At 50.7% G+C, this 21383-nt stretch overlaps 2 protein-coding genes across 2 annotated transcripts; both read right to left on the bottom strand.

Annotated features, from left to right (window-relative positions):
- Window positions 1-1017: 1017 nt before the first annotated feature.
- LOC104634079 (galanin receptor type 1) lies at window positions 1018-3749 on the bottom strand. Its single transcript, XM_010300506.2, has one exon. The coding sequence runs from the start codon at window positions 3747-3749 to the stop codon at window positions 2421-2423; it is 1329 nt and encodes a 442-aa protein (XP_010298808.2). The 3' UTR covers window positions 1018-2420.
- A 12490-nt stretch (window positions 3750-16239) lies between these two features.
- On the bottom strand, window positions 16240-18612 carry GRIFIN (galectin-related inter-fiber protein). Its single transcript, XM_010300052.2, has 4 exons — window positions 18601-18612; window positions 17141-17220; window positions 16884-17046; window positions 16240-16422 (listed from the first exon to the last, which is right to left on the bottom strand). The coding sequence occupies exons 1-4, from the start codon at window positions 18610-18612 to the stop codon at window positions 16258-16260; spliced, it is 420 nt and encodes a 139-aa protein (XP_010298354.1). The 3' UTR covers window positions 16240-16257.
- Window positions 18613-21383: the final 2771 nt, after the last annotated feature.

Below are 21383 nucleotides of genomic sequence, written 5' to 3'. Positions count from 1 at the left end.
TAAAGTGTGCACTTCAACTTTATTATAGGAAAACAGGAACACTGAATGAAACTGGAAAATACATTTCAAAGCGTGAAGAGGAGATGAACTTCCCCAGTGGAAGTGGCCCTTGCCACAGTGTATCTTGGTGGTGAGGAGCTCTGTGGGGCTGGAGAAAGGCATGGGCATCTGCATCAGGAGGGGAAGGCACAGGCTTCAGGAGAACCGACAGTCCCTGGTATTTCTGCCTCCGTGGAGGGTACAGAGACTTTCAGGGCAGGACCCAGGCAACAGCTCGTGAACTGAGAAAAAAAAGTAATTCTCCTTTGGGATACTTTAAAATGTGGATTTCTTGCACCTTTGATTGCATCATTTGTTCCTGGCCATTTTCAGAGCTGGGCCACCACATGGGACAGAGCTGGCGTCTCCCTGGTCTGTCCTTTGTGGTTTATTCAGGGCAGGATTAAATGCATTGGCCAGGGCAATGTAGGGAAGTTTTGGTATTGTGTCACATCTGGTCCGGGGCTGGAGGACATCTGTTTCCAGGACCTGGAGTCAGTGGGCATTCGGAACAAGCTTTTAATGCTCCTCAGCCTGGTGCATTTTGCCAGCCCTAAAAATATGCCTTGAAAGAGGAAATAAAATCTTCACAGGCTTTTCTCCACAGCTACTAAAAGATCAAGCAGTACACTCCTATATCACCTGCAAAAATGCAGATGTTCTCATCTCCCAGCACACATAAAAGCTATTTCTCACCCAAAGTAAATCTGGGTAGTTGTAATTTCTTTGTAGTTCACACAAAAAGAGAATACAAATTGTGGATGGCAGTGTCTGTTAAGGAGGAATCTTTTGTTTTCCAGGCAGATCATTAGTAACATAAAATGTTATTGTGCGATCATTGCAAAGGTGGGAATCCTGTGGGTGTTTTGGTTTTGTTTTGGGGTTTTTTTTGGTTGGTTTTTTTTTGGGGGGGGTGGGTTTGTGGGGTTTTTTGGGTGAGCAAAAGGCTCCCTACAAGGCAGAAGGATATTATTTGAAACTTAGATTTCCCAGACCATCATTCCCTTGTTCAGTAATAAAAATAATGCCCCCAGTCATCAAAAGCCTGAGTTCCATTAAATGCAAAATCCTCTCCCCGGAAGGCTGCTGTGTTCATTCTGGGGCTTGCCGAGAGGAGAGCCCTGCTGCGCCGGGCGCAGGTACACGAGTAGCCGGGGCACGGGCTCTTCTGGTGCCAGGAGACGGTGTGCATCCCTTCACACTTAGCATTGGGCAGGCACAGGGAAGGGGCTGATCTCTAGTTTTATTCCAGCCTTTTGGGTCTTTTTTGTATTTTTTTTCTCCCACCTGTTGCCAGGCCGGATGTGTTTTCATTTAGATCTTTGGGAGAAAGCTTTCCTTTCTTTATGAATACAGATCCAGTGCTCAGCGCGATCGAATTCTCAAGCTTTAGTGGGGCCTTTCGATGCTAACGTAATAAAAATATACAATTTATTTATCAAAGCCTCCTTTAAAGGAGATGATGGAAGAAACAGGTTTTAACCTACTTCTGATCCGCAGGAAAAGCAAGCACTTTGATTCTCTCCTTCCCAGACAAATGGCATTGCATTAGTTGATTTGATTTTATTAGCTATAAACCACTTCCTATTTTTATTTTCACATGCCTTTGGTACAGACACAGCTGAACAAGGTCTGGTTTTTCAAGTGCAAATCATCTTAATAGATGCCCGGTTCTTCCCGCTCCACTCGCAGGAGCATAGCTGTAAGAAAGAGAGCTGATGCCCAAAGAATATTTTCCTATTGCACTTCCTAAATCACCTCTGAGGCCACGTTATTCCTTCTGAATTCCCAAATGTGGAGTGGCGATGGTTGCTTTAGTACTTCTGGCACTGCCTCTTCACATCAGAATTTATTTGCATGGAGGAGTGAAACAATATGATCAGACAATGAAATCTCAAGTGGTAAAGTGTGTGAAATTCTCCACTACTATTACTTTTTATGATGCTGTTTCTGGAATTTCTTCACTGCTTGCAACTACAACTGACGGATTTGGAGCAGAGAGTGCCTCTTATCGCTGCTCTTTATCAGCACAGGGTGAGCAGCAGCAAGCAGTCACATCATCGCGGTACCCATACGGCATCTCTGCATCCAGAGATGGAGCTGCGGGGAGAGATCACTCATTGGGAAGTTGATCTATTTAATTGGGCAGCAGGCTACACATCTAGTTGTCCCCAGTAAAAATCTTTTGTCTTAAAACTTGATCTGAGTTAAAATATGTCATCTTTTTCTCTCGTAATTTGCTTCTTTCCCTGTCTCAGTATTTTTGAACTGGTGATGATTAGAAGAAAGTTTTTCCCCATCATTAAAATACCTGGTTCAGAAAGACCTCTAAAGAGTCATTAAATGCAGATGAGGGTATGAGGTGCTCTTCCTGAGCAGAATTACAGGGAAGTGTTCTCACTGGAGACAGTGTTCAGAGGTGGATGCTGGCAGGAGTTCAAGCGTCCACACTTGTTCTTATGGCCGTGACCTTCCTGACATCTCCTGCCCATGGTGGGGGTGGCGGAGGATCCTTTCCTTGCAGGCTCCATTGAGCTCCGGTAAGAGAGCAACTCTGGGACTGAGGAACGGGTTGTCCCTTCGGACAGAGAGAAATTAAAGAGGGAGACCATTCTTTGGTGGTATTTGCTCTTCATTTCCTTGGCTGACCTGTAGAGGTTCCCAACAAAGCAATAGCATATAGGGTTGAGGCTGGAATTGGTGAGGCCAAGCCACTGGGCAAAAGGTCTGAGCTGCAGGATCCAAGGAGAAGGAGTCACATCCTGCAAAGATTTAGGGATGTTGAAATCGATCCAGATGTCCATCAGGTAGACGGGCAGCCAGGAGATTGCGAACAGCAGGACCAGGGCCACCACCATCTGCGCTACCTTCTTCCGGATCTTCAGCCTGGAAGCTGGCAGAGATCGGTTCAGGGCAGTGCTCTCCTTCAGCTGGCTGCTGCGGCTCCACAGCCGGCGCACCGTGAGGAAGCAGATGACCATGTTGAACAGGACCGGCAGGCAGTAGAGGGCACAGAAGAGCAGAAAGTTGTAGGCTTGCTTGAGCCTCTCCTGAGGCCAAATCTCCCTGCAGATGGAAAACACCAGAGGCAAGCCCTCCACCACCCCGATCTCATCCCGTTTGTTCATGAAGATGAGGGGCATGCATATCCCTGAGGACAACAGCCACACCACCAGGATGGTGCTGAGGATCCTTTTCCGGGTGAAGAAAGACCGGGCGTTGAGTGGGTTGTGCACGCTGTAGTACCTGTTCACGCTGATGACGGTAAGGCTGAGGACGCTGGCGGAGACAGAAACAGCCTGGATGAAGGGCACCGCCCGGCAGAGGAAGTCCCCGTACACCCAGGCTTTGTAGATGAGGTTGCCCACGGTGATGGGCATGCAGACACACACCACCATGAGGTCGCACACTGCCAGGTTGATGAGGAGGCTGCGGGTGGCACTCAGGCTGGACACCCGACTCCGGCGCTTCCGAGTGAGCACCCTGATGGACATGATGTTGCCCACGAAGCCCACCACAAAGGACACCAGGTACATCGCCGTGAGGCTGATGGTGACGGGCTCCTTCGCGAAGAGGAAGAGCATCTTCTCCAGCTCTTCCCAGCCCAGCTCCTGGCTCCCGTTCCAGAGCCCACCTTGGGTCTGGTTCTCCTCCTGCCAGAGCTGCAGCGGGCCGGGGGGGGCGCCGGGGGCGGGGGGGGAGGAATTCATGGCTGAGTCCCCCCAGGCACCCCGGGCTAACGGGGCAGAGCCTGCCGCTCTGCCCTCAGCGCTCCTGGCATGTTTAGCTGGGACCAGCCGCGCCTGCAAAAGAGGGTGCAGAGAGAAGGGATGAGAGCGGGCTCCTGGCGATGGTGGTTTGGTTTTTTTTTTCCCTTCCCGGGTCAGAAATGGCTTCTCGGCAACTTAGTTGAGAGGCGGCCGTGAGCGCTGGGGAGGGCGGGCTGTGCAGCGCGGCGCGGCTCCGCGGGCACCGGCCGGGCAGGGGCGGCGCGGCCGGCGGGGAGCTCCGTGCCCGGCCGCGGGGCGACGGCCCCTCCGGGCGGGGAGAGGGCAAAGGGGCCGCGGTGCCCCCCCGCACCCCGGGAGAGCAGCCCCGGCCGCGGCACGCCGCGACTCGCCTCCCTCCCGGGAAAGTTGCGTGCCCCGCGGCCGCGCTGCCGGACCCCGGTCCCGGGCTGCCCCCAGACCCCCGGCTTCCCCTCCCGGTCCCCGGTTCCTCGGGTTCTCCCCCGGTCCCGCGGCGCGGCGCGGCGGCACTCACCGGGCGGAGGGCGGGCAGCGCCGGGCCGGGCTCTTCCCGCGGGCGGCTCCGCCGGCGGCTCTGCCGTGTGCGGGCAGCGCAGGACCCGCTGGCACACGCACGCACTCGCACCCACGCACCCACGGCGCCGCGAGCCCGGCGCCCACCCTGCGGCGCGCGGCCGCCACCCGCGCGGCCCCTGCGCCCCGCACACACCGCGGCGCGCGCACAGGCACACGCAGGGGGCTGCACACGCACGCAGTCCCCGCACACACGCACGGCCCTCTGTACGGACCTGTCCCACAACCGCCCGAACACACGCACGCTCCAACCCTGCACGCCGACCCCCGACAGAGCCCACCGTCCCTACACACGCACTCCCGGCACACGCGCACGCTGACAGACCCCCCCGCTTACACGCACCCGCGCACACACACGCTCTGTGCAGACTCCCCTCGCAAACACTTGGCTGCACGCACCTTTCTACAGGTGCCCTGCGCACCCCTCCCTCTCTTGCACACCCCACCTCTGCACACACACACAGGCGCCCTGCGCGTGCATGCACCACCCTCCCCCTGCACACCCACCCCCGGCACCCCCCACCCAGTCCCACACCTCTGCATGTTCGCGCCCGCTTTGCACTCCCCGACCTCCCGCGCTCACACCCTCCTCGCACACGCAGGTACGGCTCAACCTTTGCACCCTCACACGCGCACCCTGTGTACGTACACACACACACACACACACACACACACGCACTTTGCACACCCATACGCCCCCCTCTTGCCATGCCCCGCAGAGGAGCCCCCCTCCGCCAGGAGTGCTGGCTGGGTTCGGTCCCTGCCCGGGCGGGGTCGTGTTAGGCTGAGCCGTGCCGAGCCGTGCTAGGCTGAGCTGAGCCGTGCCTGTCCGTGCTAGGCTGAGCCGTGCCGGTCCGTGCTAAGCCGAGCCGTGCCGAGCCGTGCCGTGCCGTGCCGTGCCGAGCCGTGCCGAGCCGAGCCGTGCCGAGCCGAGCCGTGTCGTGCCAGCCGCCTGTCCCGCCAGGCTCCAAGTGCCGCCCCGGCCGTGGTGCTGAAGGGACAGCTCCCCGTGGGCCGGGCAGGGAGCGGGCAGGGAACAGGCAAGGCTGGGCAGGACCGGGCAGGGATCGGGTCTGGGCAGGGACCAGGCAGGGCAGGACCGGGCAGGAGCCGGGCTGGGACCGGACAGGCAGTGACGTGCATGTGCTTCGCCGAACTCTTTCTGGTGTTCTCCGCTCCTCCTCCTCCCCTGTGGGTTCCCCGGGCTCCCCTGCAGCAAGGCAGGGGGGTACCAGGCACTTCAGTGCTGACTTCTACTCCACCGACAAATCCACCCCCCTTTTGTGCTTCCCAGCAGAGGCCGGTGCGTCGGTGGTGAACACCACAGCAGGGATTGGTGGGAACCCACTCGAGGAAGGAGCACTCCAGAAAGAAACATGGCTTTTTGCCTTTTTTCTTAAACTGAAGGAGTGGGGAGAATGGGTCATGGAACAAAGTCACTTGAAAAAGTTGGGCTTGGTTGGGGACAAGGTTGGTTTGTAAAATGAAGCTTTTGACAGGAGGGACTCATGATGCTAGTGAATTGCAGGGGGAAATGTTTGACAAGAGGAACTGATACCTCTGCCTGAGGTGTTTGTTTTTTATTTTCTTTCTTTGCCTTCTCTGAGAGAGAGCAAGGTAACAAATAACAGCCCAGGTGGAGGCTTTTTGTCACTGAATGGTGAATGCCCTTGATTTCAGCAGGAAATTCTCCATCCATTTTAGTCTATTTATGTGAAAGAAGAAAGTAAATATTTTTGGTCAACCTTACGTGGAATGAAAGAAAGATCAGCAGTGGAACCACATTTGGCAGAGGGGGTGTGATCAGTGTATAAAGCTCTTCTGCATTAGAATGTATTTGCTTTAAGCATGTGACTGCTTATTCCCTTATAGTTTTATGTATGTGTATTTATAGATCTTCAGAGACAAACAACTTCTACAAACTAATTATAGTGTGTTGCCCAGAGCACAAGGTACACATTATTCTATGCAGTGAAGTGCACGGATACTCTCATGGATACCTAAAATCTGCTGCAATTTCACAGCTGCTCCACAAGCAAATAGATCTGTCGCAAACAGGCCAGGTCAAAGCTAGCAATTGGAAATCTCCATGCACCCAAGCCCTTGCCAGCCACTGCCCAGCCTCCCTAGAGCAGACCTGTCATTAGACATAGAAAACAACAGAATGGAGGTGTTTAAGTCAACAGTTTTGGTAAGGTATTAACAGAATATGAAAGAGAGTGAAGAAATGTGCCAGGGCTCTTTGAACGTATTTTGTCCAGGTAGTTACCTTCCAAATGTTCACGCTAATAAATGCAGTTAACTTATTTTTTTTTTCTTTTTTTCCCCATGCACTTTATTTGTAACCTGCATGATTTACTGCTAAGGAACCTTTAGACTTTAAAATATTAGACTAGACTACTAAGTTGATCAATGGTTCAATATAATTAGGATGAATCTTTTGCATCCCTTGACACAACACCAAATGCCAAGTCATCTCTAACAACAAATGACAAATCTATATGCTGTGTACAGTTGATAGAGAGGACAAGGGCATTGATTATAACGAGTTCATTGACTCTAACAAGTTCAAAGTCACCAAATAACTCACAATGGGGAATCTCCAACAGAAAGAAATGCCGTACCCTTTTCACATTGGTTCCCCTCTTACGGAACAGCTTTGGGGTGGAAGCTAAATAAAGCCCACTGGAGACAGGAGCCATCCTTCACCAGCAAGGGTAATGGACTGGACTCTGCTCGTACAGCAATGTACATCAGAAATAACCCACTGGTCTCACCGGAGTTACAGCTGTGAAGAACTGACCTGAGAGGAGGAGTGAGTCAGCCACTTTGGGTCTTTGCCAGAATCTCAGAAAAATTCACAACAGCTCCCAAGCCTGCTACGGCTGTCCAAACCCGCTCTGCTCCCTTCACATCAGAGTCCCAGGGTGGGGTAAATTTAGCATAGCTGTCTCAGCACAACCTCCCTGCTCCCGCTGCAGCACGAGCTGGGAGTCACACAGCCGCAGTGATGCTCTGACTGTCCCAGGCCCAAGAACCGGTGTAAGTTCAGGACACCCCGAGGCTTTTCCAGCTTATGCTGGTGACCAGATGGACCAGCTCCTTGAGAGTGTGAAAGTGGAGCAATTCCACCGGTTGTGCATCTACTTACAGCAGCTCATGTGCTCTCCCCACTTTAACTTTTCTCCGTGCTGAGTACGTGCGGCACAGTTTGGCAGCCGGGCTCTGGGAGGGGTGTTCCTGCCTGCAGTGCCTCCCCACGGGGAATGCACACTCCTGGGTGGACGCAGCAGAGCTGTGTCCTTGACTCCCTGTGCGCTGCCTGGCACCTAACCAAAGGGCACTTTGGTTTCTTAGCTTTCTTTCAGCGCGTACCCCGACATACCTGATGTGTCTCAGCTGCTACGGTTTGACCTGAAAGCCTGTTTTGAGGCCGTGGGATTAGAGGATGTAGCTGCTTTCCCCCGTGCTGTGCTTGCCCAGCAGATAGGTGGGATGGGGTCTGCTCCTTTCACAGAGATGAAATTAAATTAGGACCTGTCTCAGTCAACCAGCAGCTGGATTGGTGCTACCAGGATGGACTGTCTGGGTGCTGCTTGTGTTTGAGAAGAGACGGTGAGCTGGGAGCACATCCCAGCTTGATGTGAGAGGGGGAACAGTGGCACTGGTGAAATCATAAATCAGTTCCCACTGGTTTTGCAGGGAGGTGCTGGTCAGAGTGCCCTTGAAAAGCGCTGGCTAGAACTCAGTTTCATTGCCGTTTACCCCTTCTGCCCCTCACAATTTCTGACTGATGACATGAAGACAGGAGGACCCTGGGGTAAGGGAGGCTCCTCGAGCCCCTGTGCTGCGCACACTCCTTCCCCCTCCCGGGGACCCTGCTGCTGCTGCAGCCCAGGAGGGTCTGTGTGAGCATTTCTAGTGCTTGATAGAAACAGCAGTAATACCAAAACCTGTGTCTCATCGGGAGAGAGTAACAGCGTCACTGTTTGCTAACTTGTAGTGGACAAAAAAAGGTGTCCGTCCCTCTCTGGGATGTGTTCTTACAAATCTCTAACCCAGCAATAAAACTTCCCCAATCCTGGGTGCCATCGATCTGGGGGACCTCTGAGCCGGCTTTGCCGCTCCCTCTGCCGGTGGCTGCTCCGTCCCCGTGCCATCACTGCTCTGGCACCGCGGTTTCAGCGGGGACACGAGCTATTTCTGGCACTGCGGTCCAGGTCCTCGGCATAGCTCCGGCATGGCGTTCGCTGATGTCAGCACATTGATGAGGCTGTGAATCCAGGATGGGATAAGAGGCCGACACTGCGCACAGTCAAAGACAATACACAGAAGATGCCAAGTGCACTTCAAGATTCTTTGAAAATAAAATCACAAAACAAATAAAAAACATCTGGGAATTAGTGTTTGCTGTTTGTAATTACTTTTATGAGAGTGAAACCCTTTCTTCTCCTGCTATTCTTCCCTCTCTATCAAAAAATGAAACATTTAAACTATTCCAAGTGTCCTTTGGAGGATTTTAAATGGAGAATGTGTGCATTTTTATGCCTGAGAATATTCACTGATGTCTGTTTTCATAAACAGATATGTGCCAAATTCGTTATCTTCCGTCCTTTTTATTGGAAGCCTCTCAGATTGAGTGCTCTGGAAATGTAGTGGCTGAAATAAAAAGATAATTTAGTACAGAAGAATTTGTCTGATACGATGTTTGCTCACTCAAGAACAATGAAACACCATTTTGGCATTAGTGTGATTGAAAAATCTGTCTTGCAGATATCTCTGCTTTTGGTTTGTGCGGAAGTGCAGGGAAGTAGCAGGCTGGGGAATGCAGGGCTGAACGTGCTCCTGCAGGGACCCTACTTAAAACCAGGACCACACCAAGTGAACTTGACCCCATCTCGTTAAAAGGAGAGTCACTAAATGGAGATGTACTACACAACAAAGTGGGTTTTTAAAGGAGAAATCAGTGCTGTGGATCCTTAATTCATTGCTCAAATTTACAGGCAAGGTTTTGAAGTGATACTGAGCATCCGGTAAATCAAGTCTTTGAGAAGTTAAGAGAAGCCAGGACTTGGCAGGAATGGCAGCTGACATGCAACACAACCGCCTAACACTGCCTGCACCCAGCCCTTCTCTACCCCGAGCTGTGATCCAGGATCAGTTGAAGCAATGGTGGGCTTTTCTCCGTGTCCATGCGGTGGTCTCACCCTCTTGATCAATACAGGCACCATCAACCCTGGGGAGGTATAATTAGAACCAGGCTGAAAGCAAAGCCCAAATCAAGCAGATTTGGTAACTGAGGAAACGTGGTGGTCTGATCGAGGTTTGTGGGGCTCCATTTCACCCCGTTGTAACTCCAGTGGTCTGAGCAGTTTGTCACTGACGCTACCGAGAAGGGAGGCAGAGAAATCAATACCCGGAGCAGGGGCTGCTGAGGCAGCCAGTCCTCCATCCTTCTACCTGCACGCTGCCAGATTTGCATAACGATATTGCTTCCCTGGTGCTCTATACCCAGGTGCAACAGGCTAATAAAGGGCCTTTCAGATGACAAAGCTTTCTCGGTTCCATCAGCTGATTGCCATCTGGGGGAAGTCTCTGACAAAGGCTTTAAATTTGCCACCGTTTGCCTCTTCCCAGCTGCACAGGCTTGCGGAGGGGAAAGGCAGGGAGGCAGGAAGGAAAGGCTCTGAGAAAAACACTCTCAGGGCTCAGATCTGCTAGCGTCAGGGAGGAGATAAAGATTTTTGAGAGTACAATAGGAGGGAGTTTGTCTTTCTGAGCAAGATGATTTACTCTCAGCCTAGGCGATATTTTGTGGGTAGCTGTCACAAAGCAGATACACCAGGGATCAGGTTGCAATAAGAATTAGAAGTTGAGCATGTTTGCAACAAGGGCTTGGTGATCAAGTGTTATGTGTTTAAAAATAAGCTTTTCTGTATTTTATACTTGTGATCAGGAAATCCTTAGGTTTTATGCTCTCTGGATTTGAGAGGGGATCAGCTGGGAAGCAGGGAGAGATGTGATCCTGGGTCTGAATGCTCTCCAGCAGTCTGCTCTAATGTTTTGACAAGATAAGAGAGAGGAAAAAAATAAAACCAAAACAAAACTGTGAGCTGTTATTTATTTTGGGCAGCTTTTTAGAGGGAAACTCCCGAACTACTCATAGAAAATCAGGCAGGCAGAGGCTTTGAGAGGCTGTTAAACTCTGTCAGGATCAGTTGCAAACTTTTTCTCTCTAGTAACAATGCCTCACCTCTCTCTGTGCAGTGACTCATCTGGGACGACTCAGGCAATTTGTGGGAAGTGCAATCACCTTCTCTCATCACCACTGACCACGTCTGTCCTTCTGCTTCCAGCGTGTGCTCACGGCGCAGAGCAACTTCAAGAAATGAAAGCTGACAATAGCTGGAGCTTAGCACAAAGGCAAAGGTTAGAAGGTGAAATAACCGCATCTCAGTTTTACTCCCAATTTTTGAAACCAGCAAGCTTTTTGTGCAATAAATCACACAGCAATTGCTAAGCCTTTCTTTGGAGAGGTGGTGTATCAAGAAAGGGGAAGAAAATGAAGCGATGTTGGTGGCTCTTTGGTCATTGTTTGGGCTGGGGCATGAAAGAAACTAGAAAAAATGCTGATTACTAGCTGAGACCACAGCAATGATACCTGTGTACAGATGAACGGAAAATTCCTTGGGCTAATGAGCTGCTCAGCAGCCCTGGCCCCTCATTTAAGACAAGTGGCTGGCTCATCTGTGCTGCAGGCCGGGAAGGGTTGAGCGTTGAGCCTGTTAGCTTATTAAGACTTGGGGCAACCTCTGATCACAAAAAGTCCCAGCCAAACCTACCCACAGGCTACGTGGCCAGGCAAAGAGCTGCAGGGCGAGAGCACTAGGCTGGAGGCAAAACCACCTGGTTCCTTCCCTCCATGTGCCTTGGTTTCCTCACCTGCACAAGGGTGCTATGATACTTCTGTCTCTTTATAGTTTCCTTGGATCCCTGTGGGTTTAAAGTGCTTTATGAGACCCAGACAGCCTTACGATGGTGTGACGGTGCAGAGAAAGCATCCTGGTCTCCATAGGCTGTTGCCTTGTGCTCTGGTAAAGTCAGAGATTTGGCCAGCTATGTTCATATTGCTTGAAGGAGCAACATGATAGATTGCATTGAGCTTTGGCAAGAGGGTCTTGAACAGACTGCAGAACTGGAGGACCAGCAAATTTGGGCATCAGGCTAATTTCTGTCACCCTTTCCTTAGACAGCAGTGGTGTGCAGCAACAGCTGCCAAATAGAATGATACCATCAGCTTCCAATTCTTCAACCTCTAGAGCAGATCTTGGACTCAATGATCCCTATGGGTCCCTTCCAACCCAGGATATTCCATGATTCTATGAGTCTTTCAGAAAATAATCCCTCTTCAGCCTGTACTTAATGTCTGCAGCTGGTACCTGCCACCATGCATGCAAGATCAGGGCTGAGAGGTGTACTTTCCTGTCTGAACTGGTTGTGGAAGGAGATGGTGAGAGTTAAAATGCCTTTATAAAGCTCTTTTTAAATGCAATAAAAGAAACATTCCTCTGCTTTCCAGCAGAGACTCCTTTCCAGCTGCAATCTGGAGCTGCCTGGTGCCTCAGAGCTGCTTCTTTGCAGCCAGAACTGAGAGTTACTCCTCCTTTCCTTTGTTTTTTTTCTCATACTCTTCAAAACAAGGCTGAATATTTGCCCTTCATGTTCCTCAGTCCTGCCAGCAAACACCTGTGATTCCTGAGCATTTAAGGAGTTTGACAGCCCATGTTGTTGAATAAACAACCTCTTATCTAAGGGCTCAGAGATGTAAGGAAGAAAGTAATTGCTGATAAGGTCTGCACTTCCTAGCAGCTATTTCTGTGGCAATGTGTTGAGAAAACCGAGGCCAAGGCTGTGGGGGACGTGGGAAATTAGAGAAGCCATAGACGTGGAACCAGGATTACTGAGCTGCACCACAACACAGTTGCCTGGGATCAGTGGGGAGGCGAAGATCTTTGCTGTGGTGCAGCTCTGCTGTCCATCAGGAGATGCTCATGGGGGCATTGAAATGGGAGAAGAAAGGGAATTGTCAGTTAAACAGTTAATGACTGCCCTCCTCCTGCCTTTCTTCACCAGAGCTGTCCTCTAGCTATGAGTAAGTAGCTGAACCTCCACCATCACAAGCTTTTTGGGTTTGTTGTTGCTGTTGTTTTAGAGGAGTGGCCAGGTCAAAAAAAAAAAAAGTAAGCATGGAGTCAGAAAGTGGGTATGAGGCAGATGCAACCTGCATGACTTTCTCCTTTTTTTGTGCTGTCCTAGAAGTCTTTCCCGCTGCATTGGCAACAAGTCCTTGCCCTTTTTCATGCTGCCTTTCCTATCTCAAGGCAGGTCCCAGTGCCTGATATTCATGTGTCCCTTGCTAAGGCTGGCAGAGACAGCATCACTCAGTCCGATGTCTCCAGGCTGCTGCTCTGCTGATGAGACGTGACTGTCGCTGACGTGGGAGCCGTTTGCTCACCAGCCTGTGAGGAAATTGCCGGTGCTTGCTGCTGTGGTATGCGATGATTGCCAGCAGTGTCAGCAACACCAAGGAGCGCTCTCTGCTCGTGCATCGGCAGATGCTCCGCAGGAGATCTGCAGCGCTATGACACTGCCAGAGGGGACCTTGGCCCTGGGAGTCCTGGCACAGCTCAAGCACGAAAGATTATGAGTCTGATTTTCCTCTCATTGATCTGGGGACAAGCCAGAGCATTTCACTGAGCTCTGCAGATCCAACCCAAACGAAGAGAATCAGTGGGAAACGGAGAGCCCTCGTGGGAGGTCACCACCTCTGCTGGCTTTGCCTCACGAGGGACGCTTCTCTCTCAGGTGTGCCTCTCCAGTTCGTGTAAGCTTGAAGGGCAGCAGCTGCTGCATTATAAGCAGATCCTGTCTGGGACAGTCCCAATCCTGTCCCGCAGTAATTGCTCTCTCTGGAAGCGTTTCAGTCTGGCTCCTGTGCTGCAATCAGCCATGGCAAAAATATTGATCCTGGCCTTTAGGTTAGGCAGGGAAATGCTGGTCCCTCCCAGAGCTGCACCTCCAGCTGTCTCTGCTCCTTCTCCTACAAAAGGCCTCCAGCTCTCCAAAATATACCCTGGGCAGGAGCTCATCTGCACCCGTTCTCTCCCCAGTTTCAAACCCCAGGTCATGAATAGGAAAACTGGTTTAAATTTAGAAGAAGGCTTGGTTTGTCCCCTTTGATCACTTCAATACCAGCATGTGATGCTTCTGGGCAAGTCTGATGTGCCAAACCCTCTCCTGAGCTCCTCAGAGTTTAATTGACCAGCATAATTGTGGGGCTTCATTTTCCTCCAGTTTCTCCTTAAGGGGCAGATGAGGGTCACAGACTTGGAGGGCATCTCTCATTCCCCATAAAACTGTGCAAAACAGCTATAAACAGCCAGCCCTGGAGTTTTCCTCCCAGAGATGCTCTGTATCTCCCCAGACCTCTCTTGCTCTGAAGACCTGTTCACCCTTGGGAGTGTTTTGGCTGGAGGAGGCAGCAGATAAAATCCTGGAGCCAGAGGCAGTGCTGCGGATGTGTCAGGAGAGATTGGGCTCTCTTGGTGCAGATGGTAACGGAGTGAGATCAGCCGCTGGCAGAAGCCGAGGGGAACATGTTCAGGAGTCAGGGCACAATCTCTGCCGCTGCCTGATTTTTTGTGGCATCTCTTTATTTATTTGTACTTGAAATATTTTTTGCCCTGTTTGTCTGCGGTCCTTTGTGCTCGCTTCTGGAGAACAATGAAATTGTGGTGTATTTCGGCAGCGGTGGCTATAGATGGAGTTTGCGGCCATATAAGTACAAAGTATTACCCTTGCAAATCATTTCATCACTTTTCCTCCATGAAAAATGATCTGTCTCTATCAATCCCCAAAGAAGCACAAATAAAAAGAACAATTTCTTTCAAATGCCATTCAGCATTATCAGACATATGGCACAGAGTTCCCGGCGGGCCTGGTTTTGTCTGTGTTTGTGCCTGTTTTACTGACGGGATGGTCATGAGAGTAAAGTTTGTTGAACCCCTGAATTACATCATGGCAACCAGAATTTGAGCCAACCCTCTTGTCCTGGTGGTGATGGATTTATTCTAGGCCAGAGGAAGTCACATCAACTCCAACCTTCCTGACTTGCAACGAAGACTGTGGCCATTGCCAAACTGTATTTTCTGTTCTTTTTGAGGGAGGATGCACTGTTTGGGACCATTTTGTGTTCCCGTTGCAATCTACCACATGAACAAGATGGTTTCCAGTTAGTGTTCTCTATGGTCTGGAAAAACATTACAAACTTTTTAGCAGGCTCATGTCAGCTCTGTGGCATCCTGTGTTGTGGTTGGCTACATGCTCACCTCTTCCTCATAAGCCCTTGGGACTATAAATAGAGGGAAGAGCCGGGAGTGGCCAATTTAAGCATTGAGAAAAGGCTGGAGCAAAGCTGTGGCCTTCAGAGATCCCATCCAAAGGCAAGGATGGGCCAGGGCTGACTCTTACCAAGTGATTTCTTCTTGATGGAAAGGACTGGCAAGGCGAGAGCATCTTTGCCTTTTGCATCAGGAATGTGGTCTGTCTTATGTCTGAGGAACAAAGGAGTGATTTGGGGGCAGCTGTAATTGCATTTTTGGAGTGAGTTCCTGTTCAGATTTAACACTGTGACATTATGCATCTTATGATGCGCGTAATTAAAACAAAGTAAAAATAACATCTTATAGCCTGCTGTGGCCTGGTCAAGGAGTCAGAGATACGTTGCGCTCCAAAGAAGAGAGTGAAGAAGAGAGTGAAAAAGAGAAGAGGGTGCAAGGGACAAGTGGACTGTTTTGAAAGACAACTGAAATGGAGGAGAAAGGAAAACAAGAACGCAGAGCAAAGAGAAGAACCAGAGACCGTTCACAGGAATAATGGTACTTTGTTCATTCTGAACTTATCATAATTTCTAGACCCTGATTTCCTCCCATCCTTTTGTTTGGAGTCCAGCTGCATTCCTGGTGCATGATGAAGGGACCATGTGCTTTTATGCGTCTCTTTAAGCTTTACCCTTTTCTGACCCACTACATCACTCTTGGGGTCTGTCTAACAAGCCTGGAGTTGGCGGGACTCAGGCTGAGCAAACATCTCTCAGTTGGTGGAAGAAATCTCTGGAAATATCTTGCAAGTTGACTCTTATCACCCTGATCCCCCTACAAGGGACCTTAATTTCGTGTTAGCCCTCAAAGCAAGATGGCAGTATTTTCCCAGTGCTGGAAACAAGCAACCCTCTGCCTGTGTCCCCCTGCCCAGGTGCCAGTCCTTGTTTGTACCTTGTGCCTGGAGGTTTGCAGGGAAAGAATAACTCAGTTAATCAGCCCAGCGAGGGACGTTTCAGCAGGGATTTCCTTGTTTGATTTTATTGGCAAATATGGTAGCATTTTTACCTAGGTCCTGGAAATAAATGTTCCTTCCCACCCCTAACATCCACACCCATTCCATCCTTCACCACACGGCCAGCTGAGGACTACACCCTATTTTTGGGCAAATGTAATTTCTAGGGTAACATTGAGGTGTCCAGACTACTCGAGGCAGACATGATCTGTCAGGCTACCCAACAGCAAAGATGATAAAACCTACAAGTCCCATTGTGCACCCTAAGTTATAGGGGCAGAAGGTTTTCAATGATCTGGGCTACAGGCAGCAACGTGGCTGGTTGGTGCCGTAGTGCTGTGGCATGCGATGGGAATGACCATCGCTTCCACTATGAGAACACATGCGTAGTATCTCCCTGGCCAGTGATGACATGTGTTGGGTGCTGAAGACGAGGAGATGCTCTCCAGCGGGATCAGTAGCTTAAGGTGGAATGGTGTCAAGACTGTCCCAACTCTGTTCTCTAGTAAAGGCCTCGTTTGGTGACTTCCACTGAAGAAATGGCAATATCATTGAGAATCTGCAGCTTGGTGATAGATGAAAGCTGCTTCTGCCGATGCTTGTACTGCAGGATTTTGTTTTCATTGATGAAAATGTGGAAATAGTCCTGGTCAGAGTAGATTTCAACCTGAAAGAGATACTGTGTTAGGTTCACGATGTGGCCACACATCCTCACTGGACCTTGCTGCCATCATGTCAGTGAGTGCCTGGATCTGGGCACATACATCTACAAGCCACTTCAAATCCTGCCAGAGCCGATACACATGCTGCTCACCCCCTCTTTGGGCAAAAGGAGAGAATAATTGCATTCTTCACTTTGTGATAGCAGAAGCTGGTGATAATGCAAAGCCTAAATTGAAAACAAATGCAGCATCCAGGGATTATTGCTGAGGCTCTCTGCAAGTCTGTGCCCGAGTTGGGTGTAAATGAGCAGCAAAATCAGGGGACAACAGAAATATTTACAGAAGACAGAGCCAGAGAGGGGATGTTACTGGGTATGGTGGTGGCAGGATCCATGAGGAGGACCCCAATATTGGCTGGGTCACTCCTATCCCACCTGAGGACACCCATGGAGTGATACAGGGTTACCTGGAATGGCTCCTTTGCTTCGAAGGGGAAGGTGTTATTAACTTCTTCCTTCCCCCAGTGGTTGGCAAGGAAGGAGTTGCAGATGATTCTGGAGTTGGAGAAGCGGGGGTTAAAGTGGAGAGCAATTTGGTCTCCGGGGTCACAGAGCAAATTAATTTCAAACCTAAAATGGCAAGAGAAAGAAGTAATGGAGAGCTGTGGAGAGATGCTGCTGGCTCTCCTGAGCCAGGAGACCTGCGAGCAGACCATGTCCTTACATGCTCGTACTGGAGCTGGTCTCGCCCTTGACCACGATGCTCCAACCGGGACACATCCCCTCTGGGTACAGGGCCTCAAACTGCCGTTGAGGAGGTGATGGTGAAGCAAGGCAAGGTGGGAGAGGTGCACAGCCCTGCTCATTCCTTACACTTCTCCATCTTTCTCACCCTCTCATCATCTTCTCCTTCCTCCCCTCTTCTCATGCAGGCACACTCTCAGTCCCTGCCTTTTTTTCACTCCTAAATAATCTCAGGGGATCTAAGTGACATGAAATGAAGTTTGTACAACTTTCAGTCGATGAGGTGGGATTTGCTGCCCCCAAGGTCTTTTGTAAAGAACTGGGTGGGATCAGGGAGCAAAAATTGCAGAACCTGAATGCCTTCATTGTTGGCAGGGCACAAAGATGCTCTGCTCCCTCTTCCTGCCTGGGCAATACAAAATTTGAAGCAGAAAACTTTGTGATACTTTGAAGCAGGGTGTGAAAGACAAGGACTGATCAAGGAATGGGTGTAACATGGCATCTAGCCTGTCCTCATCCAGCATTACATGGATGACTCTTCCCATTAGCTCCTGCCTGATCCCTCATTCAACCCACCTCCCCCATCTTCAAGGTTAAACTTGCATAAAATGAGCTGGAAAATGTTCCTTTTTGAATAATTCATAGTTTTATTAAATAACTCATTTTAATAAGAAGTGCTTGCCATTTCACCCCCCCCTTTTTTTTTTAGCACTCTAATGATCTTGCATTTCTGAGCATCTCCCTCTCCCAAACTTATTACTCACACTGGGAAAATCTCTCCAGCCTTGACATCTCCCCTGCCAGCTGCATGCTTTGCTTTCCCTCCCCATAGCTCAGCACTTTCATTCCCCTGTTTCTTTCTCCGACATGATTTCCCATTTCCAATGCATTTTTGGGACATGCACATTTTTGGGGCAGAAGCTGAAACATGACAATGACCAACCTCATGCCCTCCTGCTTGGCTACTTTTGCAGGGTGGCTTTAGGAACCTGTGCATGGTCATTGAAGGCTCTGACCACACCAGTGTTCACCCCATGAAACACGGAGGGCTGATGGAGCTGACAATACGGTTTCAAACAGCGAGTGGTGATGGCAGCACCCAGGTTAGCCTTGCCTTGACCCTTAGCTTGTCATCACTACAACACCCCCAGGAAAAGACACACCACATACACAGGAAACAGCAGTTCCCTCTTTGCTGCCAGCTGTCCCAGTGGAGATGGATGGCAAAGCACAGATCTCCTCTGCTAAAGGACTGGTCCTATTTTGGTCTCAGCTTAAACCCTCCAAGCCAGAAGTGCTGCTGTCGGGGCAGCATTACCCCGTTACAGCATTACCCCATTACAGCATTATCTGTGCTGCTTTCCTTTATCCACTGCCTGACCCTGCACCATCACCCATCAGACAGACCAGGCTGTGCCGGTGCCTGTCCCCAGCGCTTACCCGCAGTGACATCCCGCTCGCCTGCCCCTGCACCGCAGACCCGCCCCGGGTGCACAGCCGAAGGGGTCTATATAGGGGCTGCTGGCCTGGAGCCCACGTGCGTGGGGATTAGCAGCGACAGTGGCTGAGATCTCCTTTTCAGAGCAGGCTGTCGGGCATGGCTGGGAGATGGGGAGCAGCAAATCCCGCTGCCCACCCGGCGGGGTCAGCCCGCTCATGCGTGCAGGGCTAATCGCTGCCCGCACAAAGGCAGCAGCGGCCTGGCAATCCTGAGCTGTGACGTGATGGAGCTGGTGTGCGGCAGCGACAGGGCAGACGGCCATTCAGGCTGTAATCCGAGGGGGCAGATGCGTTTAATGCATGAAGGAAGGGTGGGGATTTCCAAAGCTGGGGGAGATAGCTGGGAGTCCCATCCACTGCAAGGTCCAGAGTGAAGGGAGGTGGCAGAAGAGAAATGGTGGCTCCAACAGGGCTCAGCTTCACCCTGACCAGCAGAGATTTCTTTTTCTCCCTGTTTTCCTTTTTGATCACTCTTTGTGGGTCAGAGCCAGACCTGAAACAAGGTGATGCCAGCTCTGTCACAGCCACTTTTCCACCTCACAGCACCCCGGGGCCGGCAGGGCTCAGGATGCTGCTGTGCTGAGCTCAGCACGACCCGGCTCTGCGTTTCCCTTCCCCGCTGGGGACAATACAGGGATTTGGGAGCAGGGTGAGGGAGCCTTTGTCCAATATTTTCTGTCATGGAAAGGCACCAAGAAGTGGGTAGTAATAAAACGAATTTCAGTGATGGGTGTTTTCATACTGACAGTCAGCATGTGCTAATGTATGGCTGGGTGAAGCTGAGCTGGGGAAGGGAGGGATGGCCGCGCATTCCACTGTTCTTTACAGAGTAAATGCATTAAAAACAGATGCTGGCCCCATCCCTGCATGCACTGGAGGCTGTGATGTTCCCCGGCTGGTCCTACAGGAATCCATGGCTTTTGTGGTTAAAACCTCCTCACTGTATGGGCTGCAGTGCTGATGTTATTTAATGTGTTTATTTTATTTCCAGCAGATAAGCAGAATAAGAGCTACTATCCCAGGCTCTGGTGCCCTTGGCAGACAATTAAAAATGCAATCCAGCAGACATAGAAGCCAATAGCCTCTCTCGGGGCTGAAAATCCAAGTCCCAGGCTGGGATTTGCCCGTTTGGACTCCTACAAAACCAAACTGTGTGAAGCTGAGCTCTGTTGTGGTCTCCTTGCTCAGCTCCTGGCTCTTCAGGCATCGTGCCGGGGAGCACCGGAGCGGAGCTCTGTGCTACAGATGGCAGCATCGGGACGTGCAAGGGAGCTGTGAGCCAGCGGCCGAGGTGCCGAGGTGGTGGTGGCAAGGCCAGGGACATCCCACCCATCCCTCCTTGGGCTGCTGTAGGATGCTGGACATTGGCCTCTCCGATCTGCCCAGCCACATGTGTCTCCTACTTATGGCCTGAATCCAAATTCGTGTTTTCCCCCCCAAATTATCCCTCCCTGCTTGTTTCTCCTGCCAGACAGGCAAGGGACTGTGGGGAGAAGGGGCTGCTTTTGAGATACTCACCATGGCAGTGGGCAAAACCAGACAGCACTGCAGTCCTACACGTAGGAGAGGAGTGATCTGCAAGCTAAATAATTGTGCAAAGTTTATCATAATTATGCTAATGAAATCAGGGGACTGGGGAAGGCTTGGGCGCTGCAGGGCAGGTCGGGGTGCAGTGGGATAGCAGAAGACCTTGTCCAGCAAGCTGTGGTGGGACAAATACCGTCTCCTTTCTGTGCCCAGGGGCTGCATCTCACCCACGTGGTGCAGAAACCAGCATGAGTCATGACCTCTAGAGAAGCTGCTGTAGGCTTTTATTTGTCTAGTAAAACCAAGCGCTTGCCACAAATCCGTGCACAGAGCCTGTCCTGGCAAGGTGATGTCCTGGCCATGCTGAGTCTCATTCCAGCTCCTACCGCAGCCTCTGTCAGTGCCACCACCAGCAACAGGCACTGAATTTGCTCCCCTGCTGAGAAAAGCGGCATCAAGCCAGGTGGCACTGGGAGCCACATTGCTGCTCTGTGGGAGAGCAAAAAAAAAGCCAATGAAGGCAGGTTTGGAGAGATGGGAAAGCTCCCAAGGAAAGAGGAGGAATTTAGATTGCTCCAGTTTTGGGGATAGCAACTTCTGAGATGCTCAGCAGTTTCCAAAATTCAGTGCTTTGCTTCCTGTTGGCATTTCAGTGAGAGCAAGAAAGGTTTCTGGGGAAAGATGCAAACACATGTGTTTCACCAGTAAATGGTGCCCAAATACCGACTGGTTTTACAGGTGCACCTTTATTTGCCTTCTGCCTGTTGTACCACTGCTCAGAAGCCATTGCAGCATCTGTCTGTTTAGCAAGGAAGAAGGGACTGGAAATACATTTAAAATCTCAGATGTTGGAGGCAGCACTAGGTGGTTAGCTCTTAATGCCCTAACTTTTCCCTTTCTTTGGTGACAGATGGAAAAAAAATCAAAAACACTGATTATGTGCCACTGGCATACAGAAAAGACAGATATAGTCTGAGGTAGGGGGAATCTAGCGTAGGAAAGGAAATGATAAACTGATGGCTTGGTTAACTGCAGGGGATGCGTTAGCAGACCTGCTTATGCATTTGCCAGCCATTTGGTCATACAACCATGAGTTTGCACCTTTCCTTAAGCTGTTATTATTCATGTCCTGCTCTTGGTTGTTAATCCCAAAGTCTTTTTCCTGCTGCTTACAAAGTGGCAGAAACACTCAGCAA

This window comes from Balearica regulorum, chromosome 15 (assembly GCF_011004875.1).
Source record: "Balearica regulorum gibbericeps isolate bBalReg1 chromosome 15, bBalReg1.pri, whole genome shotgun sequence".
NCBI lineage: Eukaryota > Metazoa > Chordata > Aves > Gruiformes > Gruidae > Balearica > Balearica regulorum.
The sequence above is the reverse complement of the archived record's forward strand: the minus strand, read 5'-3'. Positions and strand labels throughout refer to the sequence as shown.

Bases quoted from the DNA above. Each gene is read 5' to 3' on its own strand.
- LOC104634079 (XM_010300506.2), bottom strand. From the start codon at position 3,749: ATGAATTCCTCCCCCCCCGCCCCCGGCGCCCCCCCCGGCCCGCTGCAG.
- GRIFIN (XM_010300052.2), bottom strand. The intron at 17,047-17,140 runs GTAAGGACATGG...TTGCCATTTTAG, and splicing joins ACCAGCTCCAGTACGAGCAT to GTTTGAAATTAATTTGCTCT. The intron at 16,423-16,883 runs GTAACCCTGTAT...TATCTCTTTCAG, and splicing joins AAGCAAAGGAGCCATTCCAG to GTTGAAATCTACTCTGACCA.